Raw genomic sequence first — 19593 nt, 5'->3', positions numbered from 1 at the left:
AATTATTTGTAAGAATTGTAAAATATATATTACGGAATAAAGTAAATATAATTGATTTTCCAAGAAATCGTTTAAAGCTTCTTTGACAAATATTCGTTTCTAAAAACAACAATGACGTTGGCATAGTAAAAAAAAAATCTTTTTGTTTGTTGAATAAAGTAAATTGAAAATGAATTAACATATTTTTTTTTTTCATTTAAGGGTGAACAAAATTTATCGTTTTTTTTTTTTACATTATTATTATTCTTTCTTCATAAAAACTTAAGCATATAACACAATAATATACTCAAATATAACATATATAATATAGTTATTTATATTGTTTATATAAAACATAGAAAGTACATAAATATAATATAATAAGATTATGTATTTAAAAAATGCTTAGTCAATTAATATTTTTATACATCAATTTTTACATTTATATTGACTTTCAAACATGTCTCGCAAATATATTTGCATCTTATATATATTAAAAAAAAAATTATTATTGAAACGTTGAATATCTTTTATTAAATTTTTATGAAAAGTATTCGATCAAATCAAATAATTTCTGTTTTAAGATCAGTTTTATCTTCCTTATTAAAAAATAAAATTGACAGAGAAGAGATTAATTCTTATAAACATTACAGATACAATTTTACATGGTGATGTTATAAATAAATATAATTATCTAATTGTCTCTAATTTTTTATTTTATTTTATTAAATTTTTATTATTATACTCGTAATTGTTTCATTAATTCATTCATTGCGCATTTTTATGTATTGAATATAACTTCTAATAATTATTTTATATTATTCTTGATTTCTTTTCTTTAATTTTTTCTTACAATGTTCATAGGTATATGCGATTTACTTATCTTCGATTCGTTGTAAACATAATCTTTTTCGCGATAACATATATTGTAGATCAAAGCTTAACATATCCAATAAAAATTATTTTATGAAGATTCATATATATACGTAACTATATCAACAATAATTATGGAAAGACAATCTTATTATTCAATTAATCTTATTAACAGCCATATTAGCTATATCTATCTATATAAAATGTTAAATATATTCATTAAATACTTAGAAGGATAAAATCAATAAAGATGAAGATAGAATGAAATGTTTTTTTCTATCTCTCATATTCAAATATTTTCTTGTATATATTATGATTAATTTTTCTTTTTTTTTTTTTATAAAAATCACATGTATAAATTAATTGTGTATTTAATTTATAATGTCGTTGAATTGCAAATTTTATTAAAATTATTGCATTTTAAACATTGTAATAATTTGTTGACGCAGACACATGTTTACTATAGTTTTTATTTTTCTTTCTTTTTTTTCGCACGATAATAAATATTTTTTGATATTTGTTGTATCTTTTAACGACTACGTGATGAATATAACTTGATTTAATCAATTTTTACCCGACAAAATTTCTTTGTAAATGCCATTTTTACATTTGTAACTTTTAAATATACCGCGTTTCATTTCGTTGATATGCCTTCCTGGAAAAATTTCGTCATTCATTAACATTAAAATTAACAATATAATTAGAATGAAATATTAATTGCAAAATAATTAATTGCATACTGATACGTTACGCCAATATTTTTATTATGAAATTATAAGTTTATAATAAACTTAATAAAGTAGTTTATAATAAACTACTTTATGTGATAAGTTAATAAAATTAATTGTCATTTATATTATTATTATTATATTATACATATTATGTATATTATGATTTATATTATGTATCATATCGCGTAGGATCGAGTATTTTTTATTTGAAATAAAAAAAATTTTATTTTATTTGAAAAAAAAGAAAATTTCTGAATAATAAATTTCTAAATAATATGAATAAATTCCAGTCTCGTTATGAAAAATTAATTTTTTTTTATTTGTTTATAATAAGTGTATAATTATTTGAGATGAACGATAAGAAAGATAATAAAAATTCAAATAAAAAAAAAATATATATATATATAAAGAAATAAAAAATCTATATATTTTTTTAATAAAATCAAATAAGAAATATTTAATTAATTTTATTTATTTAACTATAAAATAAATAAAATAAATTTATCTTTCAGATAAATTTTTTCATATTATTTAATTATTAATTAATAATTATTATATAATAATATTTAATAATATTTAAAATAAAGTAATAAAAAGTATTGCGTATATATACATATGAGAAAATTTTAGCGCGTTGCGTAATTCAGAATCTGGAAAATGACGTAAAACATAACTACGTTTTTTGATTCGCTATCTTGGTACTTTCGTTTACTCGAACAAAGCTGAATATAATCTATTTTACTTCGTCGTTTATTTTTAATGAAATTTTGTTATTATATTCTTTATTACAGCTTCGCTGTATACGTTAACTATTAACATATACATTTAATATTTTTAAAAAATCAAATTCATACATATTTTTGCACTATTGCGTTTGTCCATTCGTTTACATGGATACTCTTAATGATCTTAAATATGTAAATACGAAAAAAAAAAAAAAAAGATCGAACGTAATGATTATTTTTACTTGCAAATTTGTTCTCACATTATAATATAATAATTCACATAATATAATAATTATTATGTGAGTTCAATATAGATCTAATGTCGATTGAATTTAAATAACAATTATTAGAATGTATTAAAATATATTACAATATATTAGAATAACAAAAACGAATTGTATTTAAAAATGTCTCTTAGTGAATAATATGAATATTCTAGTAAAATTTTTGCATTGTTTGACCCGATGTACGATAATGGTATAATGATAATTCTATTTTATATAATTAATATTATAATTAATATTTTAATTCTTTATATTTTATTATTAATTTTATAAATTCTCATATATTCCATTACATTCCATTTTAAATTGTTCTAATTGAACGCAATTGACAAAAAGTATGATATATCTGTCGTAATTTATTAGCATGTATAGCACATACATTTGTGAGGTTATAATGCAGTTTATTCGGTGTCTCCTTTATGTCGCATGGCTCATTGACTTTCACCAAGTTGTCACTTTCACTAATGAAAATTAGTACTATTGGTTACTTCATTTATTTTCGAAACTAGCAAGTAGATCGTCTCTATGCATGGAACATTTTTTAAATTTATAAAGTACTCAAGTAATAACCGATCAAATATTGTTGGCTAATTCTTTAATCTTATTTTTATTATCGAATTGGTTGCCATAATCTTTATATATATATGAATGCCATAATAATTAGTTTAAATTAGATTTCTCTTTTTTATTATGAACTTTGTAAATTTGTTACTTTTACATTTACTTTTAAGAAAAATATAGAAGACAAAAAAATCGAATTTATTTCGCTTTCGTGTTTTGAAGTTTTTGGTATAGTATCCTTCATTGAATAAGTAAGAGATCTGAATTATCTATTGAGATTGGTAAAATATATATATATATATCGCTAAAAATATATGCAAAAAAATTAAGAGCATAATATATTGAATTATCATCACAAAAATGATAAATAAATTACATAATTTCTAAAATATATTATGTAATATATTTTTTATCTCGAATATAATGTCGAATTTGATCCTATGTTTGATTCTTTACGGAATAAGATTACAACACTAATAGTATTAAGAATTGAAATTAAATAATGTAATTATCGACGTAAATATGGAATTATAAATTATATGAAAGATACTATCATTGTATGGAAAAAATTATATCATATATAATTTATATAATCAATAATTTTTTTATATATATTTTATGATAATTTATGATATTTAATATAAATTATTAAAGATATGACAAAAATGATTCGAAATTATTGGTTGTTAATAAAAAATCATACATTATGATATATTTCCGCTGAACTTCGTGACGGTTGTCGCGACCTTTAATGTAGATCAAAGCGAGAAGTCATTTCCTTTTGAAGTCATTTCCTATTGAACTTTTGCAATACGTAAATTAAGATTTCCATAAAATTTCAATATTTTAACAAACATTTTTAATAATTTATTTTAATAATTGATGATTATTTATGGTTATTCATACGTTAATATAATATATTTTTACATAATATACATCGATACAATTTTGTCAATACTAAAATTTTATTTTAACAATTTATTATAATAGACATTGATTTGTCATAAGAATTATTTTTCTATTTTAATAAAACTTTTAAATAATATTTTTTTACTTTAAATATTTTAACAGAATTATTGTTTTATTATAACCAGTTAATTGTTTATTGATATTAAATATTATGATAATAATTATATTAATATAAAAATATAATACGTTATATGTTTCATCTTGACTAGAGCGAAATCCAAAAGTGATATACTCCAGACACGGACTAATTCAACAACCAACATCATTTCTAATTCGAAATCTAGAAAATCTATAATAAATATATACTGATCTATGATAAATTCTTGATTATCAGAACTTTGATATCTTTATATACTAATAAATTAAATTCTTTTTTTCCTTTAATTTTCGCGAGATCACATGATATTATTAATTATTATCCCCACCAGGATTCTTCCAATTGAACTAAGAAGAGATATTTAAGGACACTAACCTTACTTGATGAAAAATCTAATTAGAATTTATTGTTCTATTAGAATATTATTGTTCTAGAATACAGTTAGAAATACAGTTAGAAGTCAGATAGAATTCAAGAATTGATAGATAAAATAATTAGAGTCAACATTAATTGACTCAAGACTCATAATACAAACAATTGTATAGTCCTGCAATTATAGATTTGAGCGATTCTTTGACACTTTATTTTATGCAATAAATTAGATTTTAATAAAAAATGTTGCTTGAAATCACTTCATTACTTGAACTTTTTCACTTGATTTCTGCAACATCTTGTACATATAATTAAATATTTCTGTTTGTATATTTATATGGAATCGATTAATTTCAGAATCTCGATACATCTGTATCGATCTATACGAGTATTGTACTTTTGAAAATCCATACGCATAGACACTCTCACGAATATATCCGATCTTTCCCGACTTTTCCCGATTTAACACGAAGATTTCAAGAATCCGCATTTTTCTGTAATATGTAAGATAATTTTAATAGTAGTTCTTATAAAATTGTTACAATTCTGACATTATATATTAACATGAAATCTATATGGAATTACGAATATCGAATAATCAGATCTAAACCAGTTAATAAATAAATAATATCATAATTTTTTCGATTGTTTTAGTATTAAATAATCGATATATTGATTATTTTCATGAACTTACCTGAACCAATCCGACTTCGAACACTTCGAATCTATTTCGAAAGAAATATAAAAAAAAAAAAGAAAAAGAAAGAAATTTCCATATTATTTTAATATTACAAAGAATGTTGCAAATCAAAAAACATAATCAGAAAACAATCTTAGAAGATATAAAAGAAGATGAAAATGGGAAAAATTAATTAATTAAAAATTGTATAATTTTTATTTTATAAAATAAATAGATCTTCCATTTACAATTTGTTATTCGTATTATATAAACTTATAATATATTTAGTATATTGCGTGTAGTTCACACCATAAATTAGATTAATGTTTCTTTTGATCGAAAAATTTCTTTCTAGACATTTAAAATTAAAAAAAAATAAAATTAAACACTCGCCCATTTATGCCTCTAAGTGTATACTAAATCGATTGTACAGATAAACCTGCGCATTGACCAAAAATTATCACAGAAAATTATCAACAAAGAAAAAATATCGTGTAAAAATTAACTAACTTGTGTTATTAACTGCGGGACATAAAATTATCTTGACAAAAAAAAAAAAAGATAATTATCACTACAATAAAATACAAATTTAACATTAATATTTGAAAGTGACTTTTTAAGCCGACTAGTGGTTTCTTCTTTATGATAATCTTCTCTTAAAAAGGAAATATTATTATAAAAAATTATATATTATATAAAATTCGTTTAAAATACACAAATATCTTGTATTCGAATTGCTACTAATTACTTATTCTTTCTGAGATTGATTTTACATCATATATATGATTAACTTTTCAATAGCATGCCATACCAAGATTCGTCATCATAAATATTTCATAAATTTTTATAATTTTCTTTTGGGTATATATATTCGAAAGTATATTAAAATTTTTTCAGAATTTTCTAAATGATAGAAAATATGGAAAATTTTAATATACCATTCAATATAATATATAATATAATTGTTTGACATAATATTTGACATAATATTTGAAGTAAAATTGCTTGTAACGTAATTTGAGTTATTTAGGAACCAAATTAATCAACTCTATTTTCTTAAAAATTCTTAAATTAAGAAAATTAAATTTCCAAAATATAACATAAGATGTTATTGATTTTTAATTAATAAATTTTCTAATAAATAATTGAAGAAAAGTTAATGAGTTTGATTTCTTTGACTCGTTTCGTTGCAGGTAATTTTTAAACTTCATCGCGATCGACATAATTTACAAGATTCATAATAGAAGAACTTAAAAGGAGAAACAAATTTTTTTGGCAATTCTCGTAATATTAATTAAATGATACTTAAGTTTGTAGCGGTGTATTGCCGCCACGTCTCCTCCTCATATCTTCCTTACTCTAATTCTCATACATTCACTGATACAGTCTTGCTCATATAAAGACATACATCTAGAAGCACACGCGAAAAACTTCAAAAACGAATGTTTAAACGAATGTATTTCATGTAATAATCAAATAGCCGAAAAACTCAAAAAAGAAGGAACGTGTCCTATTCATGTGATATCCTTGACATCGTATCAAATTGCGATAAATTTGATCACAATCGGTCTATAATAGATTTTATGTCTTAATTATAAATCTTAAAAAAAAAAAAAAAGAAAACGATTACAATATTGTAAAAATTCAAATTCTGAGAGAAGAAGCAGATCTTTAAATCTAGATATTAGTTATAATCGATTAGAAATTATTTCAGTTCTTATCAACTAATCTTATTTGTCATCAAACAATTGCAATTTCAAAATTACTCATGACAATTTGAAATTATTTGAGCTCTTGTCTTCATTTGATCCGTGTCATCAAACAATTACAATTTTTAATTTTTAATTTCAAGATTACTCATGAGGACTTGAAACTGTTTGAGCAATTAATTTCTTTGTCATCAAAATAATCTTTTAATCACATGGCAATCATGACAGCCTCGAGCTTTTTTCATTGACTAAGTCTCAAATCTTTTAATCTTAAAGGATGAAATTTGGCAGTTCTTTAATTTCAACTTCTTACAATCCTAGATTTAGAATTTAGAATTAGAACTTACTCTTTTAAAATTTATATTGCTTAGACCGATTATCATATCATCATGGATACGAATTGTATGCATTTGTATGCATAGATAATTACTTTTGCAATTTTTTTTATTTTTGGAAACCGCGATTGTCGATAAACACACGGTTCCTAAGTCCACTGTCTGAGATGTATCCGGTTGCCATTTTGCACTCATTGGCGTATATCGTCTCATTCACACTACTATTCTGATTTTTCTTCTCTTTCTCTGATTCTCTGATTTCCTTCTTTAATGCCATAGTGGAAGATTTCTTCTTCTCGTACGTTTGGTTGTAGAAATTACGGAACAAAAAGTAGAACATGATTGCGTGCATGCCGATCCACCAGACGAATATTTTCGGATAATCACATTCGATGAAAAGAAGCTGGAACGCGTGCAATATCACAAGGATGAATTGAACCATTTGCAAGGTGGTTAAATATTTCTTCCACCAGAGGAAGCGTTGCACTTTTGGTCCGAGAGCGCTCAAGAAGTAATAGGAGTACATCCAGATGTGCACGAATGTGTTGAGGAAGCCGAAGAAGGAGCTGTGGCCACCTGTAAACGAAAGTTGGGTCAGTAATCGAGTTTCGAATTTTGAGCGTGTTGAGAAATTTTTTTGCGTCATTAGATTGATAGCATTGAGTAATTTTTCACATTCGAATGAAAATAAGTGAAAATGAATAGAAAAAAATAATAAAGAAATACATTCTATAAATTTATACGTGTATAGAGTGTTTTCATAATATTGCAAAATTGAAATGTCTCGCGAGAGACTGAATTTATTAAAAGAAAAAAATGTTTAAATAAAAATTGTTTGGTGTAAAGAAAAATATCGTATTGATTCTATATTTAATTTGCAAATTAATCTTTTGCAAATTAAAAAATATTTAAAAGACAAGTAGTATTATTATATTATTTAAGATAATTATTTAAGATAAAATAATATGTAAAAATACATGTTACAAAATTGAAATAAAAATTTATTTCATTATTATTTATTATTTCTTATTTATTTAAAATAAATTTATTTTTCATTTGAAGTAATTTTCTCTTTTTTAAATATATTTTTTATTCCAATTAAATCAAATAAAAAATACCCAATATTGATCCATTTACGTGCAAATCCATTTCAAATGCAAACAATCAAAAATTAGATAAAAAAAATCAAATTGATAAATACTTACCAGGACTGAACTTAACGCCAAACCAAACAGATATCGGCATGCATCCATGATGGATTACGTGTAAAGTCGTGATCTGATTGTTTTTCTTTCTCATCACGAAAAATATCGTATCCAAAAATTCAATAAATTTTGAGAAATAATACCACCAACAACCTCGTACCATTCGAAGTGCTATTGGATTATTTGAATAATCTACCGGTTGACAACGGAAGGAATATCGACCTCCCCATCCTGATACCCAGGACTGTGAACAACATGTATTATGAATAAAATTTTCATCAAATAATTTTTTCTTATTTTTAATCGTGCATTATTCAAATTATTTTTATAATAATGGCAAACTCGTATAATTTTCTTTTCCAAATGTAATTACAGCACGAATCTAAACATTTATTCGGCCAGATAACTTTTATGAATTCAAGTTGTGTGAAAAAGAAAGAATGAGATAAAAAATTGATATCAAATTTCATTTATTTTATTTGGCATACTTGAAATTTCATTTTGAGTTTATATTTTCAAGAATTGATAAGATTTTAAAATCTTATTATATAAATAATAATAAATTAAAAATATTTAGATATATATATATATTTCAAAAGTATGAAAATAACAAAAAAATTCAGGTAAAATCATATGTTAAACTTACTACTATCAAAATTTAGTGGATAATAAAATAATTATTGAATAAACGATAAAATTTGTCATTAGATGGATATGATCGAGATCAAATTTTTGATTTATTAAAATTTTCCATCTTTTTTTTTATTATCTCTACATTTTTTATCTATTTTTTTTATCTAAAATAATTATCTTTTTCAATAAACATATATTATTTATTAATAATCATTTTTATATTTAAAGAAGATTTTTTTCGAAAAACTCTCTTCGGTTCATAAAAGACTCATAAAGATTCATAAAGACTTTCAGAAATCAAAATAAACTTACTTTAACGCAAATTATTTTTTTTACAATTATTTTATATCTAAAATTTGATCTTTAATAGTGATTTGATCTTTATAAGTCGAAATTTATATTTGAAAATCAAATTTTTATTATCAGATACTCGAAATAATTATAGTAATAATAATAATAATAACTAATATTTATTTATTTAATATTAAAAATCTTTTGATACAATAAAAATCACAAAGAAGATAATGTAAAGATTGAAAGAATGATAAAAAAAAATTTAAATAAAATAAAATATATAGAATAGAATAAAATAATGCAAATGAAATAAAGTAAAATTCAAGACACGAAATATGCAAAGTGAAATAAGATGTCACAACGTTTGTAACGAATTATAGTACTGTTTTGCTTTTGTTAGTTTTATTTTAAATTGTTTGCAAGATAACATTTATAAATTTTTCTTTTTTTGATTTTTGTATATAAAATTTTTGTTTGTTATATATTGTTAAATGTTTGTTATATGTTTAAAAATTTTTTTAATGAATTTTCATACCTCATAAAACAGCCACGAGGAGAATACCACTTGAAAGAAATTATAAAATAACAAAATTTTTTTAAGATCGAAAGGTTTGCGATTTTCCATGAGTTTAGGACCTAAAACTTTGACGAAATAAGCATAAAATAAACAAATAAATAAGGTAGGGAATGGACTACTCATCATGAACCAATTCTTGACTCTAGGGTCACTGTTATTGTCTATTAGAGAGCGGTATTCATCGTATACTGTCATTACAAACTGCGCCATCTGTAAATCAAAATAAATTTTACAAATTTACAATTTTATTATTTGCAAATTTTGTTGATTTGATTTATTATCAATTGTTAGTAATATAATAGTATTACAATCAATCGACATCAATAAAAAAAATATTAATAATTTCATTGATCACAAGATTATTCAGAGATATTGAATTATCAGATATAATAATTTTGCTAAATAAGAAAGTTTTGTCATATTTCTTGTATAATAGAGAATTTCTTGTATAGTAAAATAAACATTTATAAAACACTGTTTTACCAACAGCTGCAAATGATAATTTAAATTGGAAACTTAAATTGGAACGTATATGAATTATATTTAAAAATTTCTTATTGAATATTATCTCCAAAATTAAAAATAGGAAATATTTCACTTCTCAAAGTTATATTTATAAAACTGATATATCTATAATCTTTTCCTTCAAAATAGTTGTCTTAACATTTCACACTTAATTACGTATTATTATAACTTTGCAACTTTATCTTTTCCTATTACAAGCTTCCTATTATAAGCCATTAATAAATAATAATATTAAAAATATGAATTATTATTAAATCATTAAATTTCAATTACTTATGTGTTCAATTATTTCAATTATTTATGTAATGTTATTTAATTAGTATTTAATAATTATTTAATAATTTTTTTTTATATATTTCTCTTTTATATTTTCCTATTCTATAAAAAAAAACGATAAAATTTTCCCGATTACTTGATATATCATCAATCACACTGTTTAATTAACCACTTAAAGATAAAATTCAAATGATTTGTAATTAATGTTGTATTAATGAAATACACGTTATTCTACACTTACTACTTTTCCAGATATTATCTATATTTTAAAAAATAAAACTGTTCGCGCGTATTCACGGTTCGTCTTATGCGGACAACGGTTTGAGAATCTATAGATCAACGTTGTCACGAAAAGTTAAAATCCAGCCAATCCTTTCACTGAAATTTACGAACGTATTACGACTGCGAAAGTGGTAACACGAACATCTGTTATGAATATCTCTTATGAAGATCAAAAATTTCTACGTTTATATATGTAGTGTTTAAGTATATAATATCTTTCGATAATAAGTGAATTATTTTGTTATGGTGAGTGCTCTACATAGCATAGTATATTTGTTACATTTGGAAAAAATTGTTCTATAATAAAAATTATGTGTTGTTGAGGATATGAATAAGTGATCAAGTGATAAAAATGTTACAGATAACTTATTATAGATATATTATGATTATTATTATTATAGGTTAGAAAATTTGCGGTGCAAAATTGGACATCTTTTATTTGAAATAAAAAGTAAAAATGAAATATATTTATTTGAAATTGAAAAATATTTTAATATTTTATTTATTTTTAAATTATTGATTACTTTGAATAATAAATAAAGAATAAAAGATAATAAATTTCTTTATGTAGAAAAAATAGATATCATAATTTGAAATAAATAAGTTGATACAAATATTAAAAAAAGAAATATTTTTATAAATAAATACAATTTAAAAATATGTGATATAATATATATTTTATAAATCATATAATTTATTATTTACATTAACGTATAATGTAAATCAAATTTATTTTTTATTTTTTTAGAAAACAATAAATATAAATATATAAAAATCAGTTTTTTATATTTTACACTGAACATTACTATAACTAAAAATATACATAATTATATAAATTATTATTATTAATATAAATTATTATTTGATTAATATTAATAATTATTATTCACATAATAACGTATAAAATATATATAACAAAATAACAAAAAAAAAAGAAATAAAATAAAAATTTCGTTTGAATATTTATTTGAATAAAAATTTAATTTGATAATATTCAAAAAATATTATAATCTCAGAATTTTTATATGTAATAAAAGTATAATATTAAAATTTATATTACATTATATGACTCTATTAACTTCAAATTCTGAAAAATTTAATATACACTAATCTAATATCTTTAATTTTTAAAATTTTTCATATATTCATAATAAATTTTTCGTAATAATTTAATAGTTCATTTATATTTTTAAACTTTTAATATTGTTTTTATAAAAATTTCTACTTATGAAATGATATTCAAAATAATATTTCAAATTATTTAAAATTATTTTATATTATTATTTTAAATAATTATGAGATAATATGACCATGAATAATATATTACTTCAAATAATATCATTTTAAATCAGATACTATCTTTTATCTCTTTTCGTGGGCAGAAATTTTGCAAGACAGAACCAACTTTCAATGTTATAGTTCCTTGCGAAATTTAACAAATTACAAGCAACTGGCGAGTTTCCCCAAGAACCGAAAAAGCGACACGCTTATTCGATTTTGTAATACGATCTGCAACTATTGTAATTGGAAGGAGACGTGACTTCACTAACTGCAATACCGATAGAGGAAACGCATTTTTCTTGTAAAAAAAAAAATTCAGATTACCGGACTTTATTATTATTATTTTTATTGCATTTGCTCCATTTCATTTAATTTTACTCGATTTTAACTTTTAATAAGTGTTTTTTAATCTTTTTACCACATGATCGATCATATTTATTTATGATGATATCGATTCAAATGTTATTATTGTTATTTTTGAAATTTTAAATCAGTGTTTTTCAATCTTTTTACCAAAGATTGTCCCATTACGTTTTTTTATAATGATGTCACGTTTTAAGTGTTATTGTTATTATTATTACAGTAATGCTCGGTTAAATATCGCAAGATTGAGATAAATGTAATTGTTCTGAGAATTATTGGCAACTTTTTCTCAATTTTATTTGGTTCACTGACTCGTATAAAACGAGAAAAAAAAATCTTTTATGAATGATATAGAAAAAAGTATTCGTGTTTTGTTATAGTATATATATAATATATAGTTTAAAATTTTTTAAAATATAAGATATAAGAAAGATATAATAAAAATTCAGAAATTTTTAACGATAATCTTCTTGATAATTAAGACAGCAGAAACAAAATAAATAATAAATAATAAAATAATAATAAAATAAATAATAAAATAAATAATAAATAAATAATAAAATAATAAGGATTCTATTTTGCTATTTTTTTGCTATTTATCTAATACGAATTTAAATTGCTTATAATTTAACAAATAAATCTCAATCGATTTTTGTACATTAATTTTTGTATTTGTTTTAGTCTCTAAAATCAATCCTCCAAAGATCTCAAAAATATATCACACTCTATATTACGCAAATGAATAAATTATGCATATGGGCGCGGCTTAGATATATTTAAAACTGCTTAGGCATTTATTAGATAACCGGAAAAATAAAAAATCATTTATAAGAATTTCTAGAAATATAAATAATAATTATTAAAATTTAAAATTAGATATACATATATGTTACATTTAAAATTATACAAGCATATTCTATCGTTCTTAGTTGGAATAAATATTGTAAAAATAATTCATTAATGAAATTAAAATGATAAGTACAATGTAGATTACACGCAAAACATTTGTATCATACTATCGTGCATCATTTCCAATTATGAATATGCATTTCTTTGTTTTAGTTCAATTAACAATGAATAATTATTGAATTCAATTTTGTCCAATCATATACAAATCAAAATTTTAAATATACGATATATACAAAAAATTATATTGACCATCTCATATTAAAGATACAAGAAATTTTTTATTAAAGATATAAAACAAGTATCATTTTTTATCCTTAACTTTGTATTAATATATGATAAAATTATTTTATAATAAAAATGAATTTTGAAATAAACATTTATATTGATATCATAAAAATCTTAATCATTTTATCATTAAACTGTAGATGTTTTATAAATATAAAATTATATTTTTGTAAACGATAAAATAAAAAAAATAAAAACCACAAATTTCATCTATTAAATAATACAATGAATATATATATTGTTTTATATATCTTTCTATATTATATTCCTTTTTTACATTTTTACATTTTTAAATATTTTATAAATACGTATTATAATATATTTTATATACATAACAGTATATGTATTATTATAATAGCGTTCTCTTTAATGTTCGCAATTAAGATTAAAACTGGACAGATAACTTCCACTAATTTGAATGAAAGAGAAAAAAATGAATATAAATTAGAAAAATATTAAAACAAATATTATTATCGTAACCGTATATTTATTGTATTATATTATTGTAATATACTTAATGATATATTATTCCATTATTTTATTTTACTTTTATTTTAAAATATATATGAATCAAGTATATATGTTTATAAAATATATATTTTCGTGAATAATGATAAGTCATCGAATAAAACGATACAAATATATATATATGCGTTATAACTCTTTTATTTTGTTATTGCATTGATACACAAAATGATATAGTTAACAAGAAATAATTTTTTGCTAACGATAATATGATAACGAGATGATAATCACGAAAAAAAAATATGTCAAGCGAAATCTATAGTTGAGTTCAAAGTTCAACAAGAGAAACGACCTTGAGAAAAAAAACGTTCGAAGAAACTTATAAACTGATTCTTATCACTTATTTTTCATCGACATATCATTAGCTACTCTTTGTTTTTCCACATTTTTTTTTTTTTGTTTAAAGCATCTCGTCTTTTAATCAACATGCATTTATGTATATATATATATACATGTATGCATACCGATGTAACAATGTATATGTGCATATATATGCATACCAATGTACAAAGAAACATAAAATCAGTTGAATTTAAAATCTTCGCAGCATCGCAAAAATAACTAATTTCAATGCACATATGATTATAGAACAGTACATGTGTAGTAAATATTTTATTATATTTTATTTTAGTTATCCAATGATGTATATATCGATCTTTACTTACTGATATGACTCGATTGGAAGTATTTGAAGTATGTTTACATTTTTTTGCCAAGAATAAAAAGTGAATAAAGCAGAGTGAAAAAGAATTAACTGAAAGAAAAAGAGGCCGAGAGTCAAGGTCAATGAGACAATTCTAACACAACAGTTACAATTTTGTTTTTTGTTTTCCTGTTCTTTAATAAAATATTTTGTATTTATAGAATTTCTTTTAATTAAAAATAAGATCAAAAACAATAATTTTGGCAAGAAAAAAATTAATAATAATTTTAATAAAAAAATGTGTTGATAAAAATCATTAGAAAGAAAATGAGAAATAAAAAATGATTTTATTTTTTAATGCATTAGCATTGTCTCATGAATACTTGATCTTGAATCGAATTGTTTGCGTTGTTTTCTTTCAGTAGCGATGATAAATCTTTTGCAGTTACAGTTATGCGGATCATAATACAGAGAAATCTTAAAATTGATCAATGTAAGAATTGATCAAATTTCAGAATATTTTGATAGATCTATGATCAGATAAGTATTCCAAATTTCAAAAGAAGATTCAGCACATATGTTAAGTGTTAATTTATCATTAATCAATAATGAAGATTTTTATCATCAAAATCGAGATTTTAAACAATTATTAAGTTTTGAATCAGATTCGAAAAGATTCAAAAAATAAATCTTACTAAAAAAAATAATGGACAAGCTAGATCAATTGTTCAATTTTTACCATATAATATATTTCGAAATTATTAAAATTATTAAAAAAGTTATAAGAATATATAAATATTCTTCAGAAATTTGAATTCTCATTTTTTCTTTATATTTTTCTAGCTATTTGTAAAAAAAAATAATGCTTTTATATTCATTACATTAATCGCCTTTACGTCAAAATTTCTGATAATTAAAATTTCAAATATTCAGCATAAATATTTCAAGTAATGATAATTTGAAAATCTTTATTTAATTAATAGAAATTTTACATTATCTTGAGTAAAAAAGATACGGATTAAAATATATTAACATTTTAAAACATAATATAACTTAATATAATTAAAATAGAATTTTTTCTACACTTTTTCTACAATTATATTTCATTCAAAAATTTTTATTTAAATTATGTTCAATTCTACAATATATACACTGTAAACTAAATATATGCTGAATAAATATTTTAACTGGAAGACAGCAAAGATTAATGTTGCCATATTCAGCAAGAGAAATACAAAGTTGGACAAGAAACAAAAGGAAAAGAACAAAAAAAGAATGACCTTGCTCAATAAATAATGGCTATATGCTCGATTATACAACATTTTTTTACAGAATTATTCATTATCCGTCTTTGGTTTCCCATTTTTATCACATTATTTTCAAGAAACGCATTTTCCACGCACTTAAATCAATCAAGATCTCGATAAATGGAGAAGATATTTCGCGCGAATCAATTATATATTTGCAATGTAAAACGAGATCTATAAGTTTATCGAGTCGCGTTCGCGTAATGCAATTGAAATCACTGCTCTCCTGGCAATTCCACGCTCATTAAGCACTATTTGCTGTCCAGTCAGGTGCATCCTTGTGTCTTTATCTTTTTAAGCAAAGAAAGCGACCAACGCCTTTGTGTTGCGAGACAATGGCTATGGTGTTGCGTTTAAAAAGATTAAAAAGCTAATCAAATGTTAGAAACGAGATGAAATTTTTAAAAATTTGTCATGGGAACATAGATAAAGTCGTGTAAGAGCTGTCAACAAGAATTGAGGATAAGAGATAGTTTCTAGAAATTAATGCTAAAATAAATATAAAAGTATGTATTATATTTTAGACATTATATGAAAGAGGTGACTTAATTTATTTACTTACATTGATTGTAATTAAAATTTTGATGGATATATATTGTAAAATAAATATAGTAACAAAGATATAATATGATTTAATCGATTGATGATTTACGTGGTTTTTAAAAAATTCATTTTTGTTTTTAGAAAATTTGATTTGCACCGACTTGATTTCTGAATCTTCTGAATTAAAAATTTAACGATACAATGTCGAATTTTTGCGTATTTTGATTCAAATACAATTGAATCGTTTTTGAAAAGATATATCTGTGTTTTTCTTATATCCGATGTTTTAGGAAAAACGAGATGTTAAACAGAAATAATTATAAAATCTTGCTCGAATATGTGCTAATATAATTAATTTTAATAAATCTGTAATAGATCTATTATATAATATATAATAATTATTAATATAATAGAAATAAATTTCTATATACTCAAATATACTTCCGTATCGTAAATGTACGTAAATTTTGAAATGTTATATATTTAATTATTATGTAATTCTAAAATTGTTTTTTAGCAAATTATCCAATTTAATAAATTATATTTTCAATAATTATTCTTGGTTATTAAACTCTATTCACTACTATCGAAATAAGATTAATAATTTTTGAAAAATAAAATATAAATTTTTAATTTTAGTTAAATAATTTATCACTATAATGGTAAACCAAGAATATTTATTTAACGCAAGAGAGTTTGTAATTAGAGTAATTTGAGATTGCACGGTAAACTTTTTAATTAAAATAATTTTGATATTTAGCGGTAATTAAACGTAATTAGAATTTTACAGATGTCTTAAATAGATATTGCGTAAAGATTATGTTTTATTAAATTTTAGATTTCGTAAAATAAATAATTTAGATTAGATTTAGACGTTTCAAAAAATTTTAAGATATTTTATTTTGAGACTATTTTTTTAAATTTCTTTGAGAAATGATTTATTTTTAAAACGTTCTATGAAATATTTATAAATTATTATTTGAAATATTTATATTTCATCCAAATTTATTTCAGATTATTTTAGATTTCCAATAATCACAAAATTTATTTAAATTTGACAAGATTTCTTTATTTTTTGTGTAAATAATTCTGTGTACAAAAATCAGCAATTTCGTATGTAAAATTTTATAATTATACACTTTTGAAAAATAAAAATATTTTTAATTTAAAATAACAATTTTTTTTTATATTATATTAAGTAAAATATTATTTTAAATATTTGTAGAAATTTTTATAGTTTAATTATAGTTTAAGATATTATATTAAATAATTATTTTTAATATAATAAAAAATTATTATTTCAATTAATAATTGCATTTAGTATATATAAATAAATATTTTCCTTATATAATCTATTACCAAAATAATTATGAAAAAAATTTTCAAATATTTTATTTTATCGAAATTGTTTTAAAAATTATTTTCAATACTTTTCTATTCGAAATATATTTAGGACTGAATTTATAAAATATATTATATAAATAATAATACACTTTCTTTTTAAATCATTTATTTTATGATTTTATTTACTTTATATTATATTACTTACTATATGATGATACTTGATATTCATACATACTTGTTCATAAATCAACACATTTAACGCATGCGTCAAAATATACGTATAATTATAATATAATATATATTTATAAATCTTTAAACTTTTTGTTTAACATCAATCGAATACAAAAACTCTTTAATCTTTCTATTAAACTTATATACTCACTGTGATCTATTTATTTTGCTTCCTAAATAAATGACAGCAAAAAATCAAAAAATATTGATCTCTTCTTATTCACAAATTATAATTGAAACAAACTTGAAAGTGTTACAGTTTATAATTAACGAGAGATTGATTTGATTTTCAAAGAGAGTATGTTCGTGTTTAGCTATCTTCGTAGAAACTGAAGTTCCGCAATGAAAACCGAGTTTTATATATCAGCACATAACCTGTACCAGGTAACGTGTGCACCGTGTGTAGACGTAGGATAGACAACGATCCCACCAATCTCTCTGCTCATAATTGACTCTTTGCTTATCTGTTGTATATAGATGGTTCTCGATTGTCCAAGGATCGTGCATATATAAGGGTGCCGTTTGCGTTCTTAGATTCTTTGTCGATCACGCATTCATTTTTATTTGAAGAATCAAGTAGTTCAGAAAGTCGTGTTTGGTACCATTATTGAAGTTATACTATCAGTTATACCATTAGTTATCATTGAATTTTTGTTTACAATTGAATAAGAAATTGATTAATTATATCGATAATATTAATTTTTAATAATTTTTATTGAATATTGCACAATTGTTGAAAATTTTTATATTCGATTCGATTTTTATATTGTTTATTAATATTTGTGGCATTTAAAGTATGTATTATCTTTATAATAAATTCGTTTGCATTTATTTGTAAAAATATTGGGTATTAAGGATTTTATGATTTCTTAAGATAATTTTTGTTTGAAATAAAAAAAATAAACAAAAAAGAATAGACAGAATAATTTCAATAAAATGAAGATTATATTGTTTAAAATAAACATTGAAAATAAATTTTAAAGTTGTTGATTATTGAATTAAAACAATTTGAATTGTGAAAAACTGTTTAACTTCAGAATTCTACAATTTTGTTAA

General features: G+C 21.7%; 1 protein-coding gene across 1 annotated transcript; it reads right to left on the bottom strand.

Annotated features, from left to right (window-relative positions):
• Positions 1-5463: 5463 nt before the first annotated feature.
• Positions 5464-18886, bottom strand: LOC108000351 (elongation of very long chain fatty acids protein AAEL008004). Its single transcript, XM_017060607.3, has 4 exons — positions 18689-18886; positions 9982-10233; positions 8520-8763; positions 5464-7890 (listed from the first exon to the last, which is right to left on the bottom strand). Exons 2-4 carry the CDS (start codon positions 10231-10233, stop codon positions 7424-7426), a joined length of 963 nt encoding a protein of 320 aa, XP_016916096.2. The 5' UTR covers positions 18689-18886; the 3' UTR covers positions 5464-7423.
• Between the last annotated feature and the right edge of the window lie 707 nt (positions 18887-19593).

Source organism: Apis cerana, linkage group LG16 (genome assembly GCF_029169275.1).
Source record: "Apis cerana isolate GH-2021 linkage group LG16, AcerK_1.0, whole genome shotgun sequence".
NCBI classification, from domain to species: domain Eukaryota; kingdom Metazoa; phylum Arthropoda; class Insecta; order Hymenoptera; family Apidae; genus Apis; species Apis cerana.
Note: the sequence above shows the minus strand (reverse complement) of the source record. Positions and strands in the feature narration are given on the sequence as shown.